The following is a 20,611-nucleotide window of genomic DNA, read 5'->3' on the forward strand; positions in this document are numbered from 1 at the left end:
GAATCATGGAACACTTCATCTAAAACTAATGATGTAATGTATGGGGATTAACATAAGAATAAAAAAATAAAAAAAATAAAAAAAAAATAAAATGTCATAGATTTGCTATGGATTAGATTATATTCTACTCTATTAGACAAAAGCCACATACACAATTCTTTTCTTTTTGAGATCTACTTTCCTAGTCATCTTCAAAAGTATTTTGGAATTAGGCTATCACGGAATTATAACTTTAAGATTCTTAGAAAGTGAGAGGGTCTAAAAGGTATTGTATTGACTATTTCAGAGGTCTTATAGCCTTGATGGGATATTTACCCTGGAACTATTTCTTTCTCTGAGAATCTTTCTGTCCAGAAGGACTGGAAATGAGAAATAGTTTTTATATTCCAACTCAGAGATCTTGGCTGCTCTGTATTTCTTCTAATTCTGCTTGAAAACTTACCAATTCTCTCTCTAGCTCATCTCTTGTTTCCTGCATTTCATCATATACCATTAAAAGAAGACAACTGACATTTCAAACATGTTGCCTAGAACTAACCATAGCAGACTCACAATTATGTGTATTTTTTATTTCATAGATGACCATTTTGTTAATTTTTTCATTACTATAGGCAAAGCTCACCATTTTTTTCTAGATTCCTATAGCAGTTTCCTCACTTATCTTCTACTAACAATTTTTTTAACATAGATTTTGATAACAATTTCCTCAGTTCTTTTATAGCCAGTTCCAAAGGCAGTCCCAAATCAGGTTCCTGCAGGTTTGTGTGACACTCGTGAAAATCGTATCCTGGTAGGATAGTCTTTGGGACCAGCAAAGTGGGAAAGGAACTTCCAAGTCACTGGTTCACTACCAGATCAGAAGGGAATCATGGACAGAGGAATCAGTCTTATATTTGGGAACATGAAGATTTATGTTCGCTCAAAAGAATAAGATGAAGGTGTGATTGGAAAAGGGATAAATTGGGAAAACTAAGACTGTGGGAAAGCGCAGATGTTTGGCATTGAAGAGAGAGAATTTGGCACAGAACAAGCAGAGAAATTCATGGTATCAACAGGCTTAATAGGTTCTTATTATATAACATGTGCTACATTTTAATTTTCTAGTAAATTACAATTTGAAATACCAAAATGCAATTTGCAAATATATCTTTCAAATATAGTGTATCGGAAAATTTTAACCTAAAGAATTAGTTGTATCATAACAAAATAATTCTTCCCAAAGTTTATTTTAAATATATCACTTCTTAAGCAAAATACCAACAATCATAAAAATAACACACATGTATGATCGTCTAAGTATAATAGTGTTTCAGCTGTGTCCTCTCGGATAATTTTCTTTTAATAACGTGACTTTTGAATTGTATTCTTATTGTCTGGTATTTCTATGATTATATAACTAACAAAAAGACTGCTATGCAAATGGAATTGTGTGAGATATGAGGTAGTCGTGGTACATAAAGTTATTTACAATGGGTTTATGGCATATTTATTACAAATGCCTAATTTTTTCCACTCTAACGAAGTAAATAAATTATATCACAGTGGTAGGTTGAGAATTACCAGGATGAAATATTATGCTAAGATAACATCACTCATAGGAAAAGCACAGGTTTATGGTTCATGGCCAAAGGGGAAAAAAAGTAGAAGAACAATAACTAACACAGCATATTTCATCAGAGAAGGCCCTACTTCCTCTTTTTTGATTATCTAAACTTATTGTTTCTTCGCTTCCTAGGTCCACTCTCAGGTCCTCTTCGGTATCTTCAAGTTGCCTTATCCTTCAGGACTGTGCTCTCTTCTATTCTATTGTAGATCTTCTTGGCTTGAGTTTTTATTTGAACACTTAAATATCAAGTCAGATTTGTATATATTATCTTTTATGGATATTCCCTGTCTGTAAAACTAGTTCTTAAATCCTTGAAGGAATTTATTCAACAAATATTTTTTGAATATATAGTCTACCATGCACCAGACACAGTGCTACATTCTAGGTTTATGATACATCTCCACAAAAAAAAAAAAAAAAAAAAAAGATTTATATCCTCGTGGAACTTATTTTATATTGGAAGATCTAGAAGTTAATCAAAGATTATATGAATACATTTAAACATATCTGTGGTAAGTACAACAAAGATGAGGTACATGGAGGTGAGAACTTGTGATAGGGGAAGCTTATGAAGCTACGTAAGTAAAAAAAGTTTTCCCTAAAGAAATGAAGATTGGCCATGAATCTGAAGGAATAGTAGGAATTAACTAGGTAAAGTGAGGTTGGAGGATGGGAAAGAACATTTCAGACACTCGCAGTAGCATATGCAAAGCTCTTGTGGTGGAAGATAGATTGGTAAGTGCGGGGAACTGAAAGCATAGCATCCTGGTTGCAGTTCAGAGAACACAGGGACATGGTGTGAGAAGGGCTTGAGGCAATAGAATCCAAAACATGTAGGTCATATTAAAGACATCAGTCTTTGTCTGCTGTGAACTAAATGCTGTGTCCCCCAAAGTTCATATGTTGAAGCTCTAACCCCTAATGTGACAATATTGGGAGGTGTGACCTTAGGAGGAAAATAGGTTTAGATGAGGTCATAATAGAGAGCCCTCATGATGGGTTTAGTGCCCTAATAAAAAGAGACACCAGAAGTTTGTTCTCTCCTTCCCCCTTCCTCCTTCCCTCCCCCCACTTTCTTCTTTGCCCCTCTCTCTCTGCCATGTGAGGACACAGCCAGAGGGTGGTCATCTGCAAACAAGGAAGAGTCCTCACCAAAGTCCAACTGTACTTCCAGCCTCCAGAACTATGAAAAAATAAATTCCTGTTGTTTAAGTCACATTGTCTATGATATTCCATTATAGTAGCCCAAATAGACTAAGACATCATCCTAAGAGCAATGGAAAGTCATTGAAGAATTCTATGTAAATCAGACTATATCCTAGAAAGGTTACTGTGGCTGCAGTATAGATAAGGGAGTAATTGGGTATCAGTAGATGTAGAAAGTACTGTTAGGACATGTATCAGATACCTGTTACACACCTCCCTCTGTACCACCCTTTCTTACACCTTCAGCTAGTTGCTTCACTCAGGTTTAGTGACCTGGGTGTTTTGTGGTTGTAATCCCTGGGGTCTACTAGACACTTACCTAAAAGGCCAGTCTTCCCTTTTGGTGATTGCTGAAAAACCAAATCAGTTAACCACATGCTCTGAGTTTTTCTAGCTTTTCCAGTTAATTCTGGATTTGTATGAAGTTTACTTTAGAGGATCTGAGCCACAGGGGCCAGATGATGGTACACCAAAGTGTTTGAAAGTTAACTCTTTGTGAAGTCACTTTGATCATTGGTAAACAGGAGATAGGAAGAAGCCAAATGAATAAATTCTCTCTCTTACCTCTCTTCTGTAGACTATACCTTGGCACATTTTCTTTGAATATCATGTCTAGAGATAATTCATGTGGTTAAGTAACTAGGTATGTCCGCTTTGTGGTTCATTATGATGAGACCAACATAATAATGCATCACCTTGCACTACTTCCTGTCTTTCTCTTACTTGCTATATCCTCAATCTCCTTGCCCTGGAATGGCACCTCAAAAAGCAAACATCAGTACTTAATCTTTGCCTCAAGTTTTGATAGGTAAAGTCAGAGAGCTTCTGCAGCAGTACATGTGAAATGATAATAGTCTAGAGTAGGTGATAAGATGGAGATAGTGTATTCATTTCTTAGGTTTGCTATAACAAAGCACTACAGATTGGGTGGCTTAAAACAGTTTTGGTGGTAGGAAGTCTGAAATCAAAGTATTGGTAATGTCATGCTCTCTAGGAAAGAATCCTACCTTGTCTCTCATTTGCTTCTGGTGGTTACCTGAAATCCTTGATTTCTTGGTTTGTAAATGTATCACTCCAATCTCTACCTCTCTCTCTACATGGCTTTCTGCCTTGTGTGTCTGCATCCAAGTTTTCCTCTTCTTATAAGGATGCCAGTCATTGGATTTTAGATCATCCTAATTTAATATGACCTCATCATAATTTCATTACAGCTGTAAAGTACCTATTTCCGATAAAGTTATATTCACAGGTTCTGGGTGAATATGAATTTGGGGGGGTGCTACTCAACCCAATATAGAGAGATATTTAGAGTTAAATCAGCAAGACTTGTTGAAAGATTAGACAAGGGGGTGAGAAAGAGGATAGAATCATGGATGAATCTAGGTATCTAGCTTGTGTAGTGGTGTAATTCACTGAGATAAAGAACCCTGGAGAAAAAAATACAAATTTAAGTTTGAAATGTTGAGTTCAGGTCACTCTGGAAGGGCTTATGTCTCTTATCTCTTGTTTTTCTCAAGATTTATCATATAGATGTGCTCAATAATTATTTATGGATGGCCTAGTGGTGTTTATAATTAGAGTGGTAAGAAAGCCTAAATATTTCAGCAATTTTAGCATTGGCAATTCCTCTTTCAGTATTGACTGCCAAAGAGAGGGTACAATATGGTACTACTAGTACTACAAATGATGATAATAGTGACACATTTACCATTTATCAAGAACTCATTATGTTTAAGACACTCAGATATTTTGTGAACACTGTTTATAATCCTTAGGCCAGTTTTTGAATGAAAAACATGATGTTCACAGAGATCATGTAACCTATGCACGATCAGACAGAGATGGCAGAACTTTAAATGTATGTTGTTTTGTTGCAAAGCTTTTCTTCATACTGGTATATACTGTAACAGAAATGAAGAATGCCTTTGGCTGGCTTATTGGTAGACTGGATACTGCAAAAGAAAATTTCTGAGCTTGAGGATATGTCAACAGAAACTTTTAAAATAGAAAATCAAAAAGAGAAGACTGAAAGAATGTCCAAGAACTGTAAGACAACTTCAAAAAGTGTACCACATCCACAGTGAGAAGGCCAGAAAGAAAAGAAAGAAGGAAAAAAAAAAGGAACAGACAAAATATTTGAAGCATTACTGACTGATAATTTTATCAAATTAATGTCAAACACCAAACCACAGATCCAGGAAGCTCAGAGAACAGCAAGTAGGATATATGCCAAAAAAACTACATCTAAGCATATCATTTTCAAACTACAAAAAACTAAAGATAAAGAAAAATCTTGAAAGAAGCTAAAGGGAAAAAACACCTTATCTATAGGGGACCAAGGATAAGAATTACATCCAATTTCTCTTCAGAAATTATAAAAGCAAGAAGAGAATACAGTAAAATATTTAAAGTACTGAGAGAAAAAGACCACCAACCTAGGATTGTGTACCTTACAAAATTATCCTTCAAAAGTAAAGTAGACATAAAGGCTTTCTCAGACAAACAAAATTGAGGAAATTTATTGCCAGTGGACATGTTTGCAAGAAATATTTAAAGAAGTTCTTCTGAGAGAAGGAAAAGATACGTCAGAAACTTAGATTTACCTGAAGGAAGGAAGAATACCGGAGTGAACATAAAACAAAACTTTTATTTTCCTTATTCTTAATTGACCCATGAGATAACAATTAGCTTAAAATAATAATAGCAGCAATATATTCAATTATGTATGCATATATATGTGTATGTGTGTGTGTGTATATGCTCATATATAAGTGAAATGAATGATAGCAATAATATAAGAGACAAGAGGGAAGAATTATGGTTATTGTTATTATAAATTCCTTCCATTACTTGTGAAGTGGTATAGTGCTATTTGAAGTTGGACTTTGATAAGTCATAAATGTATATTGCAAACTTTAAGCAACCATTAAAAAAGTAAAATAAATAAATAACTGATATGCTAAGAAAGGAGTAAAAAAGATGGAATTATATACGATGCTCAGTTAAAACCACAAAAGAGTGGATTAAAAAAAGGCCCAAGTATATGTTATGTTCAAGAAACCCATTTTAAGGGCGCCTTGGTGGCTCAGTCAGTTAAGTGCCCGACTTTTGATCTCAGCTCAGGTTTTGATCTCAGGGTCATGAGTTCAAGCCCCATTTGGGCTCCATGCTGGGCATAAAGCCTACTTAAAAAAGAAAGAAAGAAAGAAAAAGAAAGAAAGAAAGAGAAAAAGAAACCCATTTTAAATATAAAGACACATGCTAACACTAATTAAAGGAAAACAGGATTAGACATCAAAGCAAGGAAAGTTATTAGGGGTAAAATGGGGCATTATATACTGATAAAGAGGTCAGTTCTCCAAAAGGCATAAAAATACCTAATGTGTATGCTCTTAAAAACAGAGTGTCAAAATATGTGAAGCCAGAACTAATAAAACTGGAAGTAGAAATAGATGAATCCACTATTATAGTTTTAGACTTCAACATCACTGTTTCATAAATGGGCAGATGTAAAAGTCAAAAAATCAATAAGGACACAATGGAACCTAACAGTGCCATCAATCAACTGGATATAATTGACATTTATTGACTACTTCATCTAACAACAGCAGGATTCACATTCTTAAGCTCACATGGAACAGTCATCAAGATAAACAATATTCTTGTGTCACAAAGCATACTTTAACAAATTTAAAAGAATAGAAGTTATACAATGTCTGATCTTAGACCACAATGGAATTAAACTAGAAATCAATAGTAGAAAGATGGCTAGAAAAATCCAAAATTGCAGATTAAACAAAACACTTCTAAATAACACATAGGTCAAAGAAGAAATCTAAAGGTATGTTTTAAAGTATTTTGAACTAAATAAAAATGAAAATACAGTTTATCAAAATTTGTGGGATGCAGTAAAAGCAGTACTTAGAGGGAAATTTATAGCATGGAATGATATACTGGAAAAGAAGACAGACCTAAAATCAATAATCTAAACTTCCACCTAGAAAACTAGAAAAGGGAAAAATTAATTGCAAAGTAAACAGAAGAAAAAATTATAGAAATTAGAACAAATTTCAGTGAAATTGAAAACAGGACATCAATACAGAAAAGCAACAAAACCAAAAGCTGGTTCTTTGAAAACATCAATGAAATTGATAAACCTCTAGCCAGGCTACCTAAGAGAGAAGACACAAATTACTCATATCAGAAATAAAAGGGGGGATGTCATTACTGATCCTATGGACATTAAAGGATAATAAAGGAATATTATAAGCAATTCCATGCCCATGCATTTAACAAAAAGATGAAATGGAACAATTCTTAAAAGACACAATCTGCCAAACTCACACATGAAAAAATAGACAATTTGAGTAGGTATATATCAGTTAAAGAAATTGAATCAATAAGTATTCCAAAACAGAAAGCACCAGGCCCAGATAGGCTCACTGGGTATTTCTACCAAGTATTTAAGGAAGAATTTATTCCAATCCTCCACAATCTCTTCCAGAAGATAAAAGCAGAGGGAATACTTTCTAAATCATTCTTGAAGCCAGTATTACCCTAATGCCTAAACCAGACAAACATATTGCCAGAAAAAAAAAACTACAGGGGCTCCTAGGTGGCTCAGTTGATTGAGCGGCTGCCTTCGGCTCAGGTCATGATCCTGGAGTCCCGGGATCGAGTCCCACATCGGGCTCCCTGCTCAGTGGGGAGTCTGCTTCTCCCTCTGACCCTCCTCCCTCTCCTGCTCTCTGTCTCTCATTCTCTCTCTCTCAAATAAATAAATAAAATCTTTAAAAAAAAAAAAGAAAAAAAAAACTACAAACCAATTTTCTCATGAACATAGATGCAAAAATCCTCAACAAATATTAGGAAATTGAATATAACACAATGTACAAAAATAATTATATATCACACCCAAGTGGGGTTCATCCCAGGTATGCAAATCTGGTTCAACATTTGAAATTCAATTCATATAATCCATCACATCAACAAGTGAAGAAAAGAAAAATTATTTGATTATATCAGTAGATGGAGAAAAAGCATTTGACAAAATCCATCACTTATTCATAAAAACTCTCAGTACATTAGGAATAGAGAGGAACTTCTTCACTTGAAAAAAAACATCTACAGAAAAAACCTGTTAATATCATACTTAATGGTAAGAAACTAAAAGCATTCCTACTAATATCAGGAGCAAGGTATGGATGTTGTCTCTCACCACTCTTTTTCAACATTGTACTGGAAGTCCCAGATAATGCATTAAGACAAGAAAAAGAAATAAGTATTTTACTAATTGAGAAGAAAGAAATAAAACCATCTTTGTTTACAGATGACATAACTGTTTAGGTAGAAAATCTGAAAGAATTGACAAAAATACTCCTGGCTGATAAGCGATTATAGCAAGGATACGAAGTACAAAAGTAGTCAATCACTTTCCTGTATACCAGCAGTGAACAAGTAGAATTTGAAACTGAAAACACAATACCATTTACATTAGCACCCCAAAAAAATATTTAGATATAAATCTAACAAAATATGTACAAGATATATATGAGGAAGACTTTAAAACTCCAATAAACAAAATCAAAGAACTAAATCAATGGAGATATATTTCATGTTCATGGATAGGTAGACTTAATATTGTCAAGACATCAGTTCTTCCCAAATTGATCTATAGATATAACACAATCTCAATCAAAATGCCCCCAAATTATTTTGTGGATATTGACAGATTCTGAAGTTTATATAGAGAGTCAAAGACCCAGAATAGTCAACACAGTATCAAAGGAGGAAAAACAAAAGCTGGAGGACTGACCTACTTGACTTCAAGATATAATATAAAGCTAATGTAATTAAGACTGTTGTATTGGTGAAAGAATGGACATATAGATCAATGGAACACTACAGAGAGCCCAGAAATAGATCTCCCATGAATATAGCTAACTAATCTTTGACAAAAGAGCAAATTCTAGGTACACTGGAGCAAAGATAGTCTGCTCAACAAATGGTGCTGGAACAACTGGACATCAACCTGCAAAAAATGAATCTAGACACAGATATTACATCCTTCACAAAATTTAACTCAAAATGGATCATACATCTAAATGTATAAGATAAAACTACAAAACTTTTGGAAAATAACATAGAAGAAAATCTAGATGACCTTGGATATGGGGATGCCTGTTTAGATACAAGACCAAAGACATGAAAAATATGAAAGAAAAAATTGATAAGCTAAATTTCATTAAAATTAAATACTTCCTTTCTACAAAAGACACTTGCAAGAGAAATACAATACAAGCCGTAGACTGAGGGAAAATATTTGCAAAAGGCTTATCTGATAAAGGACTGTTACCTAAAATAAATTTAAAAAAAAATTCTGAAAACAATACATAAATGAACCCAATTTAAAAAATGGGAAAAAGTCTGGGGTACGTGGGTGGCTCAGTCAGTTCAGTGCCTGACTCTTGATTTCAGCTCAGGTGTTCATCTCAGGTAAGCTCTATGTTGGGCTCCATGCATGGAACCTACTTTAAAAAAAAAAGAAGTGGGGGAAGTCTTTAGTAGACACTTCACCAAAGTACATATGCAGGTAGTAAATAAGCATATGAAAATATGCTCAACTTCATATATCATATGTCATTAAGGAATTGCAAATTAAAACAACAGTGAGATAACCTACACTCTTTTAGATTGGCCAAAATCCGAAACACCACCAAATGCTGGCAAGGATGTGGAGCAATAGCAACTTTTATTCTTTGCTTGTAGAAATGGAAAATGGTATAACCACTTTGGAGAACAGTTTGGTGGTTTCTTACAAAACTAAACATACTCTTACCATACAGTCCAGCCATTGCACTCCTTGGTATTTACTCAGAGAAGTTGAAAACATGTCCACACAAAAACCTGCACATGGATGTTTATAGCAGCTTTATTCACAGTTGCCCAGTCTTGCAACCAACCACAATGTTCTCCAGTAGGTGAATACATATATAAGCTATGGTTCATCCAAACAATGGTTTATTATTCGCTGCTAAAAAGAAATAGCTATCAAGCCATAAAAAGACATGCATATTACTTATGCATATGCTTAAATGCATATTATTAGGCGAAAGAAATACAATCTGAAAAGGCTACATACTTCATGATTCCAACTATATGACATTCTGGAAAAGGCAAAACTATAAAGACAGTAAAAGGGTCATTTATTTTCAGGGGGTAGGGGTAGGGGGATAAGGTGATAAATAGGTAGAGCATAAAGGATTTGGGGGGCAGTGAAGTTATTCTGTATGATACTATAATGGTGGATACATGTCATTATACATTTGCCAAAACCCATAGATGTACACCAGGAGTGAATGCTAATGTAAACTATGGACTTTGGGTGATTATGATGTATCCATGTAGGTTAATTGATTGAAACAAATGTACCACACTGGTGCTGGCTCTTGATAGTGGGAGAGGCCATTCGTATCTGCCAGTAGGGGGATACATGGGAAATCTCTGTACTTTCCTCACAACTTTGCAGTCATCCTAAAATTGCTCTAATAAAGTATGTATGTATGAATATAATGTATATATATATATGTATATATGTACACACACACACACACACACACACACCCTCCAGATAATGCTCTGGTAGGAGCTCTGGTTTAGATAGACCCATTCATTATCGTATTCAGAACTCAGATGCCCACAGCTATGAACAAGTAATATTTATTGACCATTAATTCTGTGCCAAATTCTAAGTTTTTTTTGTAATAATAAAAGGGAAAAAATGTACATTAAAAGAAATAATAAAGTTAACATAAACTATTTTTAATGATTTGACTTATGTTTTCTCATTTTATGGTTTCTTTTGTATTGTTCAATATTTTGTATCACCCAATACTTTTTTAAAATTATGATTTTGATGCCCCAAATGGGAAGATTAAGTTAACATTGCCCTTTTTATGTATAGCTGAGACATATACAGTTGACCCTTGAACAATGTGGAGTTTAGGAGCACTGACTCCCCATGCCGTCAAAAATCCTTGTATAACTTTTGACTCCTCCAAAACTTAATAGCCTACTCTTGACTGGAAGCCTTACTAATAACATAAACAATCAGTTAACACATACTTTATATGTTATATGTATTATATACATATTGTATATTCTTATATAAAGATAGAGAAAGTAAAGTATTGTTTAAAAAATCATAAGGAACAGAAAATAAATTTACAGTACTGTGCTGCAAAAATCTATGCGTAAGTGGACCTGTGCAGTTCAAACCTGTGTTGTTCAAGGGTCAACTATATATCCAGGTTTTTTCTTCTTTCTCAAGATTCCTTTTTGGCTATTTGGGGTCTTCTGTCGTTCCACATGAATTATAGGGTTTTGTTTTCTGTATCTGTAAAAAGAAACAACAAAAAAACACCATTGGATTTTTGATAAGGATTGCACTGAATCTGTAAATATCTTTGGGCAATATGGGCATTTTAACAGTATTAATTCTTCTTATACCTAATGTTTCTTTTCTCTGCTTAGTCAAATCTGCTATTGAAGCTTTCCATTGAATTTTTAATTTCAGTCACTGTATTCTGCAGCTCTGTAGTTTCTGTTTTTTGTTGTGTGGTTTTTCTTTCTTTGTTGATCTCCTCATTTTGCTTATGCATTGTTTTCCTGATTTTGTTTAGTTGTCAGTGTGCTCTTATAGTCTTTTGAACTTAAGAAGATTATTCTGAATTGTTAGAGAATTCATACTACCATTTCTTTAGGGTCAGCTATTAGAGCTTTATCAGTCCCCTTGAGTGGTGTCATGTTTAGCTCACTATTTGTAATCCTTCTATCTTTGTGTTGGTATCTACGCATTTGAATAAGTGGTCTTTTCTTCCAGATTTTAGGTTCACTTTGGTAGGGAGAGACAGGTCAGCTTGAGGTATTAGTTGGGTCAGCTGATAGTGTCCATGGGAGGGCTGGCCTTGCTAGCAGAGCCTTTAGTTGGGTGAGGCCATTGTCAGTGCTCTGAGGTGGGAATGGGGTTGTTGCTGGCTGGGCTCTGTGGTTGGGTGGGTCTCTTGGCTGTGCTACACATTCAAGTAGGGCTACTCATCAGGCAGGACTGCTGGCTATCCTCCACCATCAGGTGGGGCCGCTAGCTGGGCTCTGCGATCGCTTCTGGTCAGGTTGTGCTCCATGACCGTGATGGTGCCACTGGCTGACTCCACATTCAGGCAGGGCCACAGCTGACTCCCTGTTCAGGTAGACCCATGGGCCGGGCCTTGCCATTAGGTGGGGCCTGAGGCTCTGCCCCGAAGTTGAATGGAGCCTCAGACTGAGCTCTATCATTAGGTTAGGCCATTGGCTATGCTCTACTGTCACAGTAGGCTGCTGGCTAGATTCTCTGGTTGGGCTAGACCTCCAGCTGTACAGTTGAGTGGGGTTGAAGACTGTGCTCTGTGGTCCTTTGGGGTTGCCTTCTAAGCTCCCTGGTTAGGTGAGACTGCAGGCTATGCTCCACCTTTGGGTGTGTCACTGGCTGGGCTCAACCACTGGGAAGGTTGTAAGCTTGGCTCTATGATGGGCAGTTCCATTGGTCAGGCTTAGAGGCTGCCCAGGGTCTCTCTTCAGACTCTCTTCAGGCTCAACAGTTGGGCAGGGCTGGTGGCTTGGCTCTCTGCCTGAGCAGGGCTGTAGGAAGGGCTCCATGGCTGTCTGGGTTCTCTGGCCAGGCTTCCTGTTGGGGCAGGACTGGAGGCAATGTTTAATAGTTGGGTGAGGTTGCAATTTTACCCCCCTGCCCAGGCCAGCCAAAGGATGTGCAAGGGGAACATTTTATTGAAAGGAAAAATATTCTTAATCTCTATGCACACTCTCCAGGGTTACTGAGAATTTGGGGGGTGGGAATTGCAAACAGAAAAATAGCCATAAGTGTGCAGAGATGACCATGTGAGACTGTCCATCATCACAGTTTCTAATATTAAAAAAGTAGAAACCATCTAAAGAGTCATTAATAGGAAATTAGTTGGACACACTGAGATTAATTCAAAAAATGGAGTACTATTTTTGGTAATTTTAAAAATGAAGCAAATTTGTTAAATAGTAGTGATATAACAGTAATAATTATATTGATAGCTGAAATACAGATTGCTTTCTAATTGCTAGGTGATGTGATAAGTGCTTACTGTATCATATTTTATCCTCAAAATAACCCTATGAGGTAGGTGCTATCCCCATTTTACAGATAGGCAAGGGTTAAAAAGATGAAGTAAGGCCGCCTGGGTGGCTCAGTTGGTTAAGCAACTGCCTTCGGCTCAGGTCATGATCCTGGAGTCCTGGGATCGAGTCCCACATCGGGCTCCCTGCTCAGCGAGGAGCCTGCTTCTCCCTCTGACCCTCCCCCCTCTCATGTACTCTCTCTCATTCTCGCTCTCTCAAATAAATAAATAAATCTTTAAAAAAAAAAGATGAAGTAATTTGCCTGATTTAATACAGTGCTGCATGGAGGAGATGATATGTATGCATACTCAGTACAATTACAAATCCCATGTGCATTGCTGGTACTGATGGGATAGATGCAACACCACATATTAGGTTTATAAAGCAGCAAATTAAGGAATATTCTGTATTGTGGGGCCACTTTGGGAAAACGTGTGTGTAAGTTTGAAAGGTGGAAGTATACATAGCACAGGAGGTAGAAAGGGGGAGGAAAACTAAAATTACTGAGTAGTACATACCTAACAATACCAAAAGCTTTGCAAATTATAGGATAGAAATATGATCTAATATCCTCTTTTGTCTTAGGGAAAACCCCCAGATACTCTCAAAAAGAAGTAAAAGGAGAACTCAAGGATACAAGTTTGCAGGTAAACTCTTTATTTGTGCACAGCATATTTTTCTGCTCTAGTCTTAGAAGGGCTTCCCCAATCTGATCATCTTGGTGTATGACAGATCTGCTGTCACAAATTCCGTCTAGAAAAATTACATTTGGTTCTGAACAGGAACCAGAGAGAGATGTTGAGATTGCAGCATTGGTAATGGCTAGTTCAGAAGAGCTGAGAGAATTTTGTTGATCTGCCAAGAGAAAAAATGGTGGGGTGGGGAGAGAGGAAGCTTCCCCCGCCCCTAATATGGGTGGAGGGGAGAGACTTGAAGGGATTTATGGCCCTGGCCTCACAGAGAAAATAGTATTCACAACTCAAAGTGCTCATTAAGTTGCTGAAGTAAAAAGAGCTTGGGAACTCCTCACATGAGGAAGCAGCAGGATACTGACAGTAACAGTCGGTGGATGGATGTAAGTATTCAGCTACTGGGAAGCAACTGAAATCTTTGAAAAGAGGCTCATGATTAGAGCCCAGCAGTTTTGACACACTGCAATTAAGCTGTAAAGAAACACAGCTTAGTAGGGGATAAGCTTGTCAAAAGAATAAAACCAAGTACATTTAGGTAGAGCTGAGATAGGAAGCTTTTGGAAAGAGAAAAACAAATTAACCAAACTAATTTCAGACAGCATTGTTTTCACTTGATTCAACTATTTGAGATGAATAAATATCCTTACCCTGGAGGGGTAAAAATAAAACTACTTATAGGAAACAAAATGCCCTAAAGAAAATCTCTCCCAAATTAGAGATGACAAGGTAAATCCTTGTGGAAAAATAAGGAATGAAATAGTCTCAAAGTGATTTTTTTAACCATAAGTAATCAATTGTATTGTTTTTAGGCAAGATATATTTGTTGTCTAATAGTTCAATTCAAAATCTTCTATTTCTGACAAAGAAAAATATATTTCTGACTATGGAAATAAGCACATTACTACATGAGCTGAGCTATTATGATTAACACCAACTCAATAACAGTCATTAAAGCTTATTGAGTGTTTACAATGTGGCCAGCAATATTCTAAGTGCTTTATTCACATTCATTTATTTTGTCCTCACAAAAAGACTAAAAGCTAAGACCTGTAATTCGCTCCTGGCTGAAAAGGAAGCACTGAGGCCCCAGTTAGTTAAGTAATTTACCCAGGATTATGTAGCTAGTACTATTAGAACCAAGATTTTCACTGAGGCAGTCTAGCTCCAGAATCTGGGCTCTGGGTCACTACGCTGCACTACCCTAATAGGTAATTGATAGTGAATTGGGTATTATCAATATCTGCTGGACTCCCTATAATAGCCAAATGCTAGAAATCGCTCTAAAAACCAAAACCAAAAACAAAAACAAAACTGCTCAGCAGTTCTGCTTCTCCCTTTCCCTCTGCCCCTTGCCCTGTTCCTGCTCATGCTCTTGCTCTCGTTCTCTCTCTCAAATAAATAAAATCTTTTTAAAAAAATTCTTTGAAAAATTACTTTTATTAAAAGAAAGGATTTTAAAAAAAAAGGATTTTGAAGGCAAACTCTAGTATACTTTTGTTTCTATGTGGATTTTTAATTTTTTTCTTTAAAAAGAATGAGTTTATGTTTTCTATTTTACCAGTGTTTATTATTAGGATAATGATTTTACACATTAATTCATAGCAATCTAGGTAATGGGTGTCTAGCTTGATTTGTTACTTATAGAGTTTATACTCACCTGAATGGGTTTTCCTGGAATATTCTATTTGAAGCTGCTTGCTTAGTGGTATTTACCTGTCTTCTTTCTTGGGAAATTAAGAACTGAACAAACTTTGAATTACCTTCACAGCTGCTTTGTACTCTATGTTTGTCTTAACCCCTAGTTCAGAACTAAAGGATGATTTACTGAGGAAATATTTGCCTCAGATGAGACAATTTAGACTGCTCCATTTCCACATTTGGATAGGACATGTGGTTGCTCAAATATAAAAGTAACAACCTTAAACTTGTAGGTAGTGCTACATTCCTGGATGGAGACCAGGTCTCTGAATCTTAGTATTTGAAGTGCTTACCACATAATAGATACTCAGAGTTATTTGTTGACCTTTCAAGGAATTATTTCTTTTGTTTTCCCACAATCCTGGAAAGTAGCTTCTGGTACTGTATCAAATTTGGAAGTGAAGAAACTGAGTCATACAGAAGTTGTTTTGCCCAAGGTCAGAAAATTTAGTAAGTGGAGGATTATATAATGAAAGAGAAATTTTCTGGTCAAAATTTACTGCAACTTCCATTATACCTATCTAGAAAATCATTCTTTTATCATTCTTTTTGAAGAACTATTTGCATTGAGAGAACTTCTTTCCTTTTTTAATAAAGATTTTATTTATTTATTTATTTAAATTATTTATTTATGAGAGAGAGAGAGAGAGTGCAGGAGCTGGGAAAGGGGCAGAGGGAGAAGGAGAGATAGAGAGAGACTCTTGAGCAGACTTCGCACTGAGCCCGAGGTGGGGTAGATCCCATGACCCTGAGATCATGACCTGAGCGGAAACCAAGAATTGGACACTTAATCAACTGAGAGAACTGCTTTCTAAAAAGTTCTGATACATTATAAATATCCAGAGATGCTTGCCATGTTTATTCTATTGCTCAGGAAAGTAACCCCACAGAGTGAGTACCGCTTGCTAGCCTGAAAAGGAGAAGGGTTCCAGGCTCTAATCCATTCCCTGCCAATATTGACTTACTAAGAGACCCCACAAAGCTCACTTAACCTCTCTGAATCTCTGTTTTCTTCATCTGTAACACTGTGATGCTAATAAGCACTGAACTTGATATAAGGAGTAATGGATAAAAATTCTTAAAAAATCTTTGCAGAGATGCCTGGGTGGCTCAGCTGGTTAAGCGTCTGCTTTCGGCTCAGGTCATGATCCTAGGGTCCTGGGATCAAGTCCGCATCGGGCTCCTTGCTCAGCAGGGAGCCTGCTTCTCCCTCTGCCTGCCACGCCCTGTGCTTATGCTCGCTCTCTGACAAATACATAAAATCTAAAAAAAAAAAAAAAAGTATTTGCAAATTTGGCATCCAACATAAATTTAAAACTCCAGCTTCTTATTAAACTTTCTTGTTCTTTGCCTAGTAGTTCTGTGGTCTACATGGTTTTGGATTTTAAAAAACCTTTGTTTCTTTTCAAAGAAAATGTTTCTTGCTTATAATTTTTATAAATTATGGAGCATGATAATCGAACAAACGCATTAAGAAGTACTACATCTAAATATCATTATCTGTCCTAGGAAACATTATGATATTAAAATACAAGCCTGGTTCTATGTTTTTTGATGTGATGATTTTTGTTCAATAGGTATCAAATTAACACATATCTAGGCCATTGCTATGATAACAGAGTGTTTTTGCTGTGAATGCAGAATAATAGGTTGTAATCTCTTACTAATTACTTCTAAGGATTATATAGCTACCCTGGGGCTGGAGTATCTTTCACACTTACCCTGGTTGGCAAATTACTTAGCTCTTGTGCTAGGGATGCTAGGAAGGCTTACCTGTTGGGGAGTCTAGGGAGACCTTAATTAAAGTCAATTGAGCTTGTCTGTGTGTCTTTGATACTAAGGGAAATATACTGATGAGCTCCCTTTAGAGACTGTATCTGTGCTGCTTCTCACTGCCATTTCAGTACTGACTTTTGCTGATTTTCAAGGAAGCCACCAATATCGCCTTTAGAAAGTCTGTCCACAGTAATCTTTCTCTCAATAACTAAGAAGCTCAAGGGGTTTGGAGGGAAGGAACTAACTGGATATAAATAGTCATTGAAGGCTTCATCTTAAGTTGTACTTCATTTTTGCATTGCCTTTTCTCCTTTCCTTTGCCTTTCTTCATCTCTTATTACAGTCTTTGGTTTAAAATCTAGTTTGTCTGATGTAAGTATGGCTACTCCAGGTTTCTTTTGATGTTCATTAGCATGATAGGTGATCCTCCACCCCCTCACTTTCAATCTGGAGGTGTCGTTGGGTCTCAAATGAGTTTCTTGTAAGCAGCATATCAGTGGGTCTTGTTTTTTTTTTCCCATTCTAATACCCTGTGTCTTTTGATTGGACATTGAGTCCATTTACATTCAGAGTAATTATTGATAGATATGAATTTAGTGCCATTGTATTATCTGTAAAGTCATTGTCCCTGTAGATTGTTTCTGTTCCTTTATAGTCTTTGTTGCTTTTGGTCCTTTTTTTCCCATTCAAAGGGTCCCCTTTAATATTTCTTGCAGGGCTGGTTTAGGGTTCACAGACTCCTTTAGCTTTTCCTTGTCTTGGATACTCTTTATCTCTCCTTCTATTCTGAATGGAATGACAGCCTTATTGAATTTAGTATTCTTGGCTGCATATTTTTCCCATTTAGCACATTGAAGATATCATGCCACTTTCTTCTGGCCTGCCAAATATCTGTGGACAGGTCTGCTGCTAACCTTATGTGTCTACCCTTGTAGATTAAGGATTTTGTCTCCTGAGCTGCTTTCAGAATTTTCTCTTTATCTTTGTATTTTGCAAGTTTCACTATGGAACTTTTTGGTGTTGACCTATTTTTGTTGATTTTGAGGGGAGTTCTTTGTGCCTCTTGGACTTGAATGCCTATTTCCTTCCCCAGATTAGGAAAGTTCTCAACTATTATTTGCTCAAATAAACCTTCTGCTCCCTTTCCCCTGCTCTTCTTCTGAGACTCCTATGATATGGATATTATTGTGCTTTGCAGAATCGCTGAATTCCCTAAGTCTATATTTGTGATCTAATAGTTATCTTTCCCTCTGCTTTTCTGCTTCATCATTTTCCATAATTTTATCTTCAATATCACCTGTTCATTCCTCTGCTTCTTCAATCGTCATTGTGATTACATCCAGTCAGTTTTGCATCTCAGTTATAGCATTTTTTATTTTGACCTGACTAGTTTTTAGGTCTTTTATCTCTGCAGTCAGAGTTTCTCTGGTGTCTTCTATGCTTCTTTGAAACCCAGCTAGTATTTTCATGACTGTAGTTCTTTTTTTTTTTTTTAAGATTTTATTTATTTATTTGAGAGAGAGAGAATGAGAGACAGAGAGCCCGAGAGGGAGGAGGGTTAGAGGGAGAAGCAGGCTCCTCGCCGAGCAGGGAGCCCGATGTGGGACTCGATCCCGGGACTCCGGGATCATGACCTGAGCCGAAGGCAGTTGCTTAACCAACTGAGCCACCCAGGCGCCCCTCATGACTGTAGTTCTAAATTCTTGTTCAGATATATTGCTTGTATCTCTTTCGAGCAAATCCCTGGCTATGATTTCTTCTTGATCTTTTTTGGGAAGATTTCCTCCATCTTGTCATTATGTCTAGGTTTCGTCTTTTTCATTATGAAAGCTTTTTATGTTTCCTGCTCCTGAGAGTAATACTATATTAAGAAGGGGTCATACACTGTCCAGGGGCTGGCACTTCAGGAAGTGTTCCTGGTTGAGTGCTGTGTGCACTGTTCTGTTGAGTTTTGGCTGTTTTTTCCCACAGCTCTGTCCTCTGTAGAGGTCCTCCTTGCTTGCAGTGGGGAGTGTTTGGACCTTTAAGTAGGTGTACTTTGACTTGTTTTGTTAAGATAAGCCTTATTAAAAAAAAGTCTGATGCAAGAAAAAAGGAGAAGGAATAAAAAAAGCAAACAAACAGACAAACAAAAAACTATGTACCTGATCCCATAGAAAAAGAAAGAAGAAAAGAGAGAGAGAGAAAGACTGATCCAAAAAACGAGAAAAGAAAACAAGCAAACAAACCAACAAATGAACAAAAAACTGTAAGCCTGATTCCAAAGAAAAAATAAAATAAATAAAATAATGTAAGAAAAAGAAGAAAGCAAGCAAGCCAGCAAGCCTGGTCTTCTGTCCACTAGAACTGAAGCTAATACTTTGGAGCACTCTGTGATCAGTAGACTTGTTATATGCAGGGGACCTGTGTTGGTCTTCTGAGGGAGAGGCCCGCTGCACTGGCTCACAGTCAGATCTGCCCTTGTAGAGATGCCCATGCCAGGTGCAGGGGGACGGGGTTTGGTGTCAATGACTCCAGCATCCACTGGAGGTGCAGTCTTTCTCTCTGAAGTCCAAGGGTGCTGGTGAGCAGAGGTGAGGGCTTGGGGGGTGGAAGACGACATCACCCTACCCTCTTGTCTCTGGGGAGGGGAACTTGCTGCTGTCACTGTTGAGAAAGCCCTCACAGAAAAGCGAACAATCTCGTCTCTCGTGTCCCAGGCCCTCCTCAGATCCCCGCCTTCAACCTATCTGTGTCCAGGCCATTGGCATACCTGGTGCCATGGTTCTATGTTTTATCTCTGGCCAAAGTCTGGGATTCAAAATTCCAAATCTTAAAGGACCCGGCAAGGTGCAAACCCACTCTACTTCCCTGGAGGAGAGGCTCGCAATGCTGCACCGGCACTATTCTGTCCCAGAAAAGCTGTCAAAGGGTCATGGAGGTGCCTGGAGTCTATGGTGAAGCACAGCAAAAAGCTTCGACCAGGCTATCTGCCATCTACACAGGCCTCTGTCCCCTGTTGTTAAATGGCTGCTCAATGGTGCCTGGTGGGTCCTTTGCCCTTGGAGAGGCAGTATACCCTCTTCCAAATGTATTCCGGAGAGGGGAATATTCATTCTCTACCAGTGCAACCCAGGGAATCCCCACATTATGGCGTCTTGCACAAACCCTACACACTGCTCTGTCTCTCTCCCCCTTTCCTTCTCTCCCCGACTTCTCTCTGCAAAACGGGCTTCCTCCCCTCCGTGGCACCATGGCTTTTCTTTCCCTCAATTCATGTCTCTGAACCTGGCATCTGCCATGTTCTCTCCCTCCAATTGTGCAGACTGTTTTCTTCATCTTCAGATCAGTTTCTGAGTTGTTCAAAATGATTTGATGTTGATCTAACTGTGTTGGAGGGATGAGGCAATCTCAGGGTCCTCCTACTACTCCCCCATGTTAACTCCTCCCC

The 20,611-nt window shown here is 37.3% G+C and overlaps 1 protein-coding gene across 1 annotated transcript in view; it reads left to right on the forward strand.

Annotated features, from left to right (window-relative positions):
- Positions 1-20,611, forward strand: part of LOC115937202 (uncharacterized) — a 386,621-nt gene that overhangs the window by 283,825 nt on the left and 82,185 nt on the right. Inside the window, exon 4 of the mRNA XM_081821977.1 lies at positions 13,601-13,662. Coding sequence (XP_081678103.1) covers positions 13,601-13,662 — 62 coding nt within the window. The remainder of the gene's footprint in view (positions 1-13,600; positions 13,663-20,611) is intronic.

This window comes from Leptonychotes weddellii, chromosome 5, assembly GCF_054177405.1.
Source record: "Leptonychotes weddellii isolate Sample4059 chromosome 5, ASM5417740v2, whole genome shotgun sequence".
In the NCBI taxonomy this organism is placed as follows: domain Eukaryota; kingdom Metazoa; phylum Chordata; class Mammalia; order Carnivora; family Phocidae; genus Leptonychotes; species Leptonychotes weddellii.